General features: G+C 58.1%; 1 protein-coding gene across 2 annotated transcripts in view; it reads left to right on the top strand.

Annotated features, from left to right (window-relative positions):
* The first annotated feature begins 3,164 nt into the window (after nt 1-3,164).
* Nucleotides 3,165-10,038, top strand: part of NOTCH1 (notch receptor 1) — a 42,652-nt gene continuing 35,778 nt past the window's right edge. Inside the window, exons 1-2 of one of the 2 annotated variants that reach the window (XM_032130616.1) lie at nt 3,165-3,387; nt 5,068-5,149. In XM_032130616.1, coding sequence (XP_031986507.1) covers nt 3,330-3,387; nt 5,068-5,149 — 140 coding nt within the window. In that variant the 5' untranslated portion in view covers nt 3,165-3,329. The remainder of the gene's footprint in view (nt 3,388-5,067; nt 5,150-10,038) is intronic. The other variant, XM_032130615.1, reaches the window with a different exon arrangement.

The following is a 10,038-nucleotide window of genomic DNA, read 5'->3' as shown; positions in this document are numbered from 1 at the left end:
TTATTTTTAACCCCTGAAGGCCACTCAAAATAAAAAGTTTCTTTGGATTTATGTCTTATTCACCTCTTATTACAAAAAGATTTATGCTGAGAGCTGCCTTCTGCCTTCCTCCCTTTTTTACTTTTGCGGGCAGGAGTCTCGGGAGGAGGCGTCTGGGAGAAGGAAACTTGAGGAGGTTCCCCACGAGGATCCTGCAGCAGATCCCCTGTACCAGGGGAAGGATGGAACCAGATTAAAGCGGGAATCTCGCAGCAGCGCCTGGCTGGAGGAGCCATCTTCGTGTCGAGACTTTCGTGGGAAACCGCAGAGGACCCTTTTAGCTCCCTCCCAGCAAAACCTTTTCCCCGAGCAGAGCCCCAGAGCTGCGGGGTCACAGAGCCCCCGGGTGACGGCAATAAATAGATGGATTTGACCTTCTGTGCTCAGGGGACGAGGCGACGCGGCTGCGCGGCCGCACGCCCGGCTCTGTCTGTGTTTATCCGCGGCCGTGTCCGCGGACACTGCACAGACCCTTCCAGCCAAGGAGGAAATCCACGGCCAGGGCTCACTCCTGGCTTCCCACGTGCCCTTTCAGTCCAGCACCTCCAGCACAGCCTGGCACACGCGGTTATCTGGTGTATCCAGCAGCCGGTCCTGTCACCGCATCCCGCCACGCTGCACATCCTTCAGCATCACCACCTCTCCATCCCCAGCTGGCACAGGCGCGGCACCCTGGCAGCCCCATGTCCCCAGGCACACCCATGATGGTCCAGAGGGGCAGGGGAGACTCTCCCAAGTGTCAGGGATCAAGTCCCAGAGCGCAGCTGAGCTGAACGCACGGTGCTCTCTGCACATGGAGAACAAGCCCGGGCAAAGCTTCGGCCGGTATTTCCAGGCAGGTAGAGCTGGGATGCTCCCTGCTCCATGGGCTCTGACGGTGAGGGGGAAAGGGGGCACATGGAGAAAGAGCACAAAGTCTCCATCTCCAAGGAGAACCTCAGGCTGTCCTCGTACCTCCAGATGAGGTTGGGGATGGTGACAAGGTCGTGATGGCACAGCTGGGGTCCCATCCCACTGCCCAGTTGTTTTCACCCTGTGTCTGCAGGGAGGATAGAACAGGAAGGGCCCATGTTCTGGAACTGTTCAAGACTGGAGCTACCAGTGGCACCTAGACCCCAAGTGGCACCATGCTCCACACAGAGCCCTGGCTCCCCAGCCCCGATCAGGGCACTGCTTTAGAGCCCAGAGTGGGGAAGGCAGGAGGAGCAGGGAAGGAGGGAGCCACGGGAGCGAGGTACCGCTGCAGGGCTCACGCCTTTGATCTGGTGAGCAGACTCTGCCCTTCAGTTTGTTTAATTGTTTCACACTTGCTCTGGAAATAGTTTACAACAGGAAGCAGTGGGATAATAGCAGGGCTGGCATGGGATGGGATGAGCCCAGGGGCTGGTGGAGAGGTACCCTGTGATGAGAGACACAGATGACCACAGTGTCACCTCCTTCCCATTAACCCATTGCTGACTCTCCTTCCTCTTCCTCTTTCCCAAGCTTGCAGCCAATGGCCGGCAGCCATCCCTCCATGTGCCTGTGTTTGGGAGCTGTAAAAGAGCCATCCAGTAGCCTCCAACAGCTCAGAGGGGCTCAGGGTGAGACACAGGAGTCCAATGGGATTTAGGTACCCATATCCCTGGGACAGCTGGTACCCCAAATTCTCCACGCTCAGAGTCTTTGCTCCCCACTTTTGCAGGCACTGCGGCCTCGCTGAGCAGGGCTGGCCCCCAAAACCCCATGAGGAAGCATCATTTTTAAGCACCCTCACATGGGCTGTTCCCATCAGTGGTGTTCTGTGGGTACACCCCTGAGCACCCCCCTGCAGCCACAGCTTGCAGGAGACACCCACAAACACCAGATTAAGGGCTTCAACCTGTCCTGGGCTCAGGGCCTGGATGGATTTCAGGCGGGGCATTGCCACACTCTGGGACAGCTTGGTTTTCCAGGCTTGACTGTGGCACAGTGACAGCTGGAGCAGGAGCGGGGCTATGGTGACATGGGATGAGGGCACAGGGACCCCCTGGCACGGCTGCTCTAACGGGACACCTGTACACACGTGGGGGTTGTGGGGCTGCCTCTGGGTTTGGCTTCCTCGCTTCTCCCAGTGTGTTTGTTTATTTGTGGATGTGGTGCACGGGGCTGGCCAGGCTCTGCCTGTGAGTTCATGAGTTCACAGCACAAAACAAACAACGTCCGACCCAGCTCTGCGCACGCTGCCGGCACCGACGGGGGAGCTGGGTGGGAAACGGCTCAGTGTACCTGTGCACATCTGAGTCCTGCTGGCGGTCAGAAAGGCGATCCCACACTGAGCTTCCCTGGGCCCACTGTGACCCCCAGGGGATGGTCAGTCCCTGTCCTGGTACCCCGGTACAACCACCCCATTCCCATGTGTCCCGTGGTTTGTGTGCCCCAGGTCCTTGCACAGACACAGCATGGGTCAGGCTGGGCCTGGGGCCTCCTGTGGTCACTCAGTGGGCACTGTGGCCCCAGGGGCCGTGCGGGGACTGGGGGGGCTGTACTGGGGAAGCTATGCAGGAGCTGCACTGGGACCATGGGGGAGCTACACTGGGATCATGCAGGCTGTGCATGGCGGGGCTGCACTAAGGTTAGGGTGGGGGCTCAACCGAGGCTGTCTAGAGCTGCACTGGGGAAATTTGGGGCTGCTTGTGGGGGGCTGCATGGAGGTGTCCAGACCTGTGCTGGGGCTCTGCAGCGGCTGCACGTGAGAGCTGTGCTGGAGCTGCACTGGGGATGGGGGCCTGCACTGCGGGATTTGGGGGGCTGCAGGGGGGAGGCTGCACCGAGGGTGTGCGATGGCTGCACGGAGAGAAGGAGCTGCACCCGCTGCATCCGTGTCTGCATGTGGGGAGCTGCACCGGGGGTGTCCGGTGGCTGCATGGAGGGAAGCGGCTGCCCCGGGGCTGCCCGTGGGTGCTGTGCGGACCCCGCAACCCCACTCGCGTCCCACTCAGGGACCCTCTGTGGCGGGAAGGGGGTTCCCGGCGGCGGCCCCCCGGGCTGGGCAGGGAGGAGCGTCTCGCCCGTCCCTTCCCATCCCCTCCCGTCCCGTGGCGCCCGGCCCGCCCCGCACCGTCCCGTCCCGCCCCCCGCCGCCCGGCCCGGCCCGCCGGGGCTGAGCAGCCGCGGGAGGCGCCGCGTTCGGAGTCGCTGCGCTCGGGCGCGCTGTGTTTGGGGCTCCCGGCGGGGCGGCGCGGACCCGTACAGGCACCGGCACCGGCTCGGCTCGGCTCGGCCGAGGCCCCGCGGATCTATGCGGCTGTGAGCGGCGGGAGCAGAGCGGGATGGAGCGGCTCCTGGCGCCCGGCCTCCTGGTGCTCCTGCTGCCCGCCCTGACGCGAGGTGAGGGCCGCCGCCGCGGGCCCCGCACCGGCCGCCCCGCAGGAAGTTTGCCGGGAGCGGGGCCGGGCGCGGCGGGCACCGGAGCCCAGCGCCGTCGGGGGGGTCCGGGCCGGGAGGTTCCCGTGGGAACCGGGACTCGGCTCCTGCGGCGGGACCGGAGCGCGGCGCCCTCGGGGCGGGGGGGGGTCCGGGCGCGGAGTCCTCGTGGGAACCGGGGCTCGGTGCCGCGGGATGCGCGGGGATTGAGCTCGGCTCTTGAGGGAGGACCGGAGCTCGTCGCCGCCGGGAGAACCGGGGCCGGAACCGTGTAGGGAGAGCGGGACTGAGCCCCGCGGGGGTGGCCGGAGCTCGGTGGAGCCGGGGCCGGAACGGCGCGGGGGAGCGCGGCTGAGCCCCGCGGGGGTGGCCGGGGCTCGGTGCCCCGAAGGAGGCGCTCGGGGCCGCCGGGAACCGGAGCTCGGTGCCGGGGGCTGCCGCGGGGAGCGGCGCTCGCTGCCGTCGGGGGGAGCGGAGCTCGGTGCCGGGGGAGCCGGGGCTCGGCCCGGCCGGGGGCGCGCAGGGCGGCCGCGCTCCTGCTGCTGTTCTGCGACAGCTTTTGACCGTTTTGCAAATTTTTTCTCGGTTTCCTGTTTCTTGAAAGTCGGGGCCCCGCGGGGGCCCCCCTCCGGGGCGGGTCCGGGTGCTTCGGAGCAAAGCGCTGCGCGACCGTCGGGGGCAGCGGGTCGGGGCACCAGAAAAGAGCCCCAAAAGTGGCCGGGGGTGCAGGACGCAGTGGGGGGCACCCCATCCCGGGGGGTCGGGACCCTGCAATGCCCCCCTGCCCCGAGGCCGAGCTAGCAGCCTCCTCCGGAGAGCCCTGAGAGGATTTTGGGGAGCGAAGGCATGGGGGCTGCTCCCACAACAGAGCTGGGAGCCCTCGGAGGCGAAGTTTGCAGAAAGTTGTGCCCAGCCGGAGCGGTCCCCAGCACCCCACTCCATCTGCCGTGGAACAGGGAGCCCCGGCGGGGTGTCCCCGGGGTGCGTGGGCTCGGCACCCATCCAGGGCAGGATCTGGGTTGTGGCGGTGGCGGAGCGAAGCTGCAGTCGCTCGATGTGAAACTTCCCCGGCTGCACACGCGTGTCGCAGAACCAGTTACCGTGAAGAGCGAGCGGGCAGAGAAGGGGAAGAGCGAGCCGAGGTGGAAATCGGAAGCGATTCTGGTACTTTCAGCGAGTTGCTGTGGTAACTCTGCAGAATTTGGCTCTGAGGGCTAGACAATGAAACCTTTACTCATAGCAAGTTATGACGGGCGACTCATTTCGTGACCAAGCTCGTGGTAACTAATGGGCTCCGGGGTGGATGTTTTTTCCCAAATGGCGTTTGTCAATCAAGGGCCTGATCTGGGGTTTCTCTCTGTCAGTCCTCCTGCTGGAGGAGCAGGCACAGCCTACCCTCAAACCCACCCTGGGTTTATTTTTAGGTGAGCCTCTCAGCGCAGGGGCCACGCAGTCCCTGCCCCCTCCGTCACCCTGCGGGTGAGGGCTGCCGGGTGCTGCACCCCTACCTCACCAGGCCGTGCAGTCACAGGGGGTCTGGGGGTCTCAACAAGACTGTCCCCAGCATGGGAGACACCAGGGGATGTAGCCCCCCACTGCCAGCAGGGCCCTGAGCTGTGGCTAATGCTGTCCCTCTGTTTGCAGGTTTACGGTGCTCGCAGCTTGCCGAATCCTGCCTCAACGGGGGCAAGTGTGAAACTTCTCCCAACGGGACGGAGGTGTGCCAGTAAGTATGGAGCAGCCAGAGGATTTTCATCTCCCCCGACCAAAGTTATTGACATGCATGTTGACTTTGCTTTGAAGGCTCTGGATTTAATAGGGCAAGATGCATTTTCTTTCCTTGAGTGGCAAGAATAACCTGCTTGTGTAGGAGTCACCGCGAGTTTGGCAGGATCGGGCTTTGTTCCTGGCTGGGTGGAAAAACATGGGCAAAGGGCCATGTTTTGCTGGTGTTAGCCTATGCAGACTGCCCTGCTGATGGAGCAGGAGGTAGGGCCAGCCCGCGACGCTCCTTGGACCGTCGGGCAGGGAGGGAGGTTGTCTGTCTGTCTGTCTTCCAGCTACTCCCTCCTGGCCCCGAAGCGTTGCCTTTCAGTCCTTTGCACACTGGGGTGACCAGTACACCTCCAATAAACTCTCAGGAGAGATTCCATGGCATGGCTCTGGCTGCTGGAGCTGCCCCAGTGGTGTCCGTGGGCCGACGAGGCATCTCCAGGAGAGCAGGGCACCTCCTCCTGCAGCCCTGCCAGTGCTGGTGCCAAGCTGTGGTCTAGCCTGGCGTTCCTGGTGGGACCTGGCACCCAGGCTGGGGCTTTCTCCAAGCTGATTGTGGGGAAACGGATGTGTAAAGCATTGGGACTCTTTGAAGGACCAACCGACCCACCGCAGCGATGGCCGATTCACTCCAGGCTCTCAGGGAACAATAACCAAGAGAAATGAATAAGACTCCAGCTCCCCTTTTAAAAGTATTCCGTAAAAGAAATGTGAATGGGCAAGGCTCTGTTTTCCGGCCAGATTTCCCCTCTGCCTGTTGAACACGGCCTGAGCTGCGAGCAGGCGGGGAGACGTTCCCACCCACCCCAAATTTCCAAATAGGAAGTCCTCGGCGGAGGAACCTGAAGGCATTTCCAATCCCAACCTGTTGAATGGCAGTTTCCCTTGACAATGTGAGTTGCTTTTTTGCAAATCCGCCTGGGTGCCGTTACTCTGCCCAGTAGCCGGGCACCTCCCGCCCCCTTCTCCAAGCTGAGCCCCCCAACCCTTTGGTGCAAATAAATCAGCAAATCAATCAGGCACATGAGCAATTTAATGGACAAAGGCTGGGTCCCTTTGTGAGGCACTAATGAATGCACGCCACTTTTTTTTGCACAGAAGCCCTTACCAACGCTTGACGCTCTAAATCTTGTTTTCTTTCATTCAAAGAGCGACAGCTGGGATTCGGTCGAAATTCGGCAGCTATTGTTAAGGGAGGCAGATTAATGCTGTGTGACTAATCATGTATGGCTTCCCAGAATGCCCAACCCTCCACCCCCTCCCCAACCTTACACCCCTCCTTTTCCTTGTGGTCATTCTTTCCTTTTTTTCTTAAGTCTCTGCAACTCCTGATTTACATTTCATGTGCAGATGGTGATGGAATCTAATTAGATCTGATGTGTGCGAGCTCTATTTGGAGAAGCCTCCAAAGTAGGCTTGGGGTGGGTTGGTTTTTTTTTTTTGAGAGAAAAAGTTAACTTTAAAGAACTTCTTGGTTGCTGGCTGTGAATAACCACTTCTCTCTTGGCTGCAGATGCTTCGTGAGTGTGAGTTACTTTTGCAGGAGCACAAGGTGTGTGCTCTGGGTGTGTTAAAGCTCTTGTCCCATGCGGGGCGATGGGGGCAGATATTGGAGGTACAGCCAGACTGAAGGAGGTGCAACTTCCCAAGTTACCTGATAGCAACTCGCAAGATCCTGGTTTCTCACTTTGTTTGAATATCTCTTGACAAGGAGTTTTGCTTCCAAGCTTCTTAAACAAAGCAGAGCCAAGAGCACAAGATAGCAGACGCAGAAAAGCTTGGCACTGCCCTTTGGCGCCTGCGTGAAATGCACCATTTTGGCTGCTGGCCACATCTCTGCTCGGCCTGGCACTTAACAAAGTTTGGCCATAAAGCCCCTTTGTGCTGCCCCCACAAATCCAATTAGAAAGTGGAGTGAAATAAATAGCGTACGAGGGGGACGCTGCTCCAGAGGACGAGTGTCCCGGCGCTTGTGGCGGGAGAGAGCTCGTTGGGTTACGTGGAGCCGACTCTGATAACTCTAACCCCAGGTTATCAGCCCTGTTACGGAAAGGGAACCGCCAGTGCGAGACTAGGAGCTTTCTCTGCCTTTTATTATTTTACAGAGATAGTTTGTAAAGCTCCAGGTGCCTTATCTTGCTTGTCCCTTTGCCAGGCAGTGCAGAGCACGCAGGGCTTTAATTGAGTGGAGGGGACCGAGCATTGGATTGGAAGGCTTGAGACAGAAGCGCCCTAATTAAGCTCCTCTGGAGCTGCTTTCCATCTTGGCAGGGTTGTCCGGGTCTTCCAGCGCAGGAAGAGCAGCAGCAGAGTTTCGTGGGTCTTGCACAGACCCCAGCTGAAGGCACTGGGTGTTTTTGTCCCAGAGCTGGAGCTTTAAGAGGTCCAGTGTGGAGCTGGTGGCTGCTGCGGGGCTTGGCGTGAGGCTCCGTGGTGCTGGGGAGCTGTGGCATTCCAGAAAAGACACTCTCCTTGGACTAAGGCATTTTCCCAGACTAAATGAGAAGGTTTTTCCAAGAGGTCGTTTTGACTTCTAGTGATAGCCCCTAATTAGACTGTTGGATAACTCTAGCTTTGATTGGCATCCCTGCAAATGAGCCGGGCTGATTTTAGCTCCCTGTGCCATGTGACATTTATTCCCAGGACCTCCCTTGCTCTGCTAGTTAAAAGCAGATGGCAATGAAAGAGGGCTGAGCTTCCAGCCCTTCTCCACCAGCCTCTCACCATTAAAGCCAGAGGAGCTGTGCCTGGGTTCTCCTCTCACTCAGAGGAGCAGAAGAGACGGCGGAGGGAAAGAATAAGTTAAATTAATCACCGGGCTTGTGCTGAAAAGGGGGAAAAGTCGGTTTGCTAAAGTACTTCCTCTGTTTATGAATCAGCGCAGCGTTGTCGTTCAGCCAGGGCAATGGCTCCTGAGCTGGTGCCTGTTGCCACCACCAGCTTCCACGGGCAGCTGGCCAGAAACATGGGAAGAAGCATTCTGAGGGGGACCATAGCGGGAAGAGGTGATTATTTTAGCTCAAAACTCTTTCAGGAGACAACCAGGAAGGCAGAGGAGTGATGTGAGCCCCGCAAGTTTCTGTGCCCTTCAAGTTATTCAACTGCTCAGTCATTGTTATCTCATTGTAAAGGGCGGAAGTTTCCTTCTGGTTTGGTTTTTCTCATGTGCTTTAACCCAACGTTATTTCCATGAAATAATAACAAAGAAAAAATGCAGTCTCGGTGCTGGAGAGGAAGAGGGTGGAGTGTTGAACAATCAACCAGAGGAAGCTCTTAAAGAAGTAGACGAGCAGTGATTCAGCCATGTTGAGAACTCTTGTTGGCTCTTTCGAGTCTGATCTCATTCTCGGAAAGAACAAGGTGGAAATGGGTAAGAGGGGAGATTAAAAATACCAAAGTGTCACCTGTTGCGGATTCCAGTGGAAGAGAAACTGAAGCCCAGCTGCTGAGGTCATTGGGACAGCAGTGAGGGTTTTAGATCTTGTTTAAAAGGATCTATTTGTATCTTTGCTCTCTGTCTCGATGGTTGTCAGTTGTCTCAGGTGGTCCCACTCACTCCTGCTCTCTGGCCTTGGGACTGTTTCACTTGGGCTGAGGTTTTTTGCTTGGTTTTTCTCATGGCTTGGGTACCTGTGGTGGCCAGAGGGTTGTCCTGTGTGACCAGCATGGGATATGTTTGAGAGGAGATTTCTCAGTAGGTGCCTCAGCAGCACCCACAGCACAGAGGTGAGCAGGAGAGATGGGGTGATGCAGAGGGGATCAGAATTCACAGTGGTCTTCATCACCTGAGATTATGGGGCTGTTCCCCACCAGGTGCTCGAAGCTGTGTGCTCACAGAACGGTTTGGGTTGGAAAGGACCTTTAAAAGTCATGCAGGGGCATCTTCAGTTTTCACGGTCTCGTGGTGTGAAGCAGTGCACAGGGCTCTGCTCCCTGGGACTGGAGGTCACTCGCTTCGTGGTATGGGGTATGTTTAATTCCACCAAAATCTCAGCACCTGACTCGCTGTCTTCCTTCCTGCTGGCAGCCACAACACGTCCATTTGTTCCAGCTGATGCCTCACACCTGGCCTCGCCTCCCAGGCTGTAATGGTTTATTGTATGTAGCATGAGGGTGACACGTATAAGTCACTGCAAGACCAGGCTATTCACCAATTAAGGGCTCGGACAACATAATCAGGAGGCAGTTAGCAAGTTTTAAAATAACATTGTTTGGAAATTAACCTGCTTTTTCCAGGCCTGGAGGTGTGGTGACCCTCGTTTTGCTCGTGTTGGTTGGTGTCCCAAGTGGTAGCAGCGTGTGTACATGAGTGGAATGTGAAATTTATAGAGCATCAGTGTGTTTAACGAGGGAGTAGCCTCGAGGTGCACTTAGGGAGAGCTGGTGAGCTCTGGATCTGGATGGAGACTTCTCTGCGGTTAACGTGCTGCCAAGTGAAGGTTTTGCACCATGTGTTGGGGCTGCAGAGTGGAAGAGCCTCTGGGGTAGAACTTAAACCCCCTTGGGAAAGCAAACCTGCAGTGGGGTCTTGGTTGAGTCCTGTCTTCTTCCCAGTAGCCAAAAAAAGTGTTCAGGGTTCCCTGCTCCACTCAGGGCTGTGTGCAGCCATCCTTGAGGACTTGCCAGGCTCCTGCTGCTGCCTGTGGTGGGGCAGCACCGAGGGGCACTTGGGCTGCCCACTCACCACTCCCCAAGCTGGGCTATTCCTGCAGCTCTTTGCTTTGTGTTCAGGGTTAGAAGGACCAGCACTCCGGAGAAGGGATGGTTTGGGGTGCTTCCAATTTCTTCCCAAATGGTGTTTTCATCTCATGACGTGCCCATGGCACAGGGAGCTCAGCCCTG

Source organism: Corvus moneduloides, chromosome 21 (assembly GCF_009650955.1).
Source record: "Corvus moneduloides isolate bCorMon1 chromosome 21, bCorMon1.pri, whole genome shotgun sequence".
Taxonomy (NCBI): Eukaryota; Metazoa; Chordata; class Aves; order Passeriformes; family Corvidae; genus Corvus; species Corvus moneduloides.
Note: the sequence above shows the minus strand (reverse complement) of the source record. Positions and strands in the feature narration are given on the sequence as shown.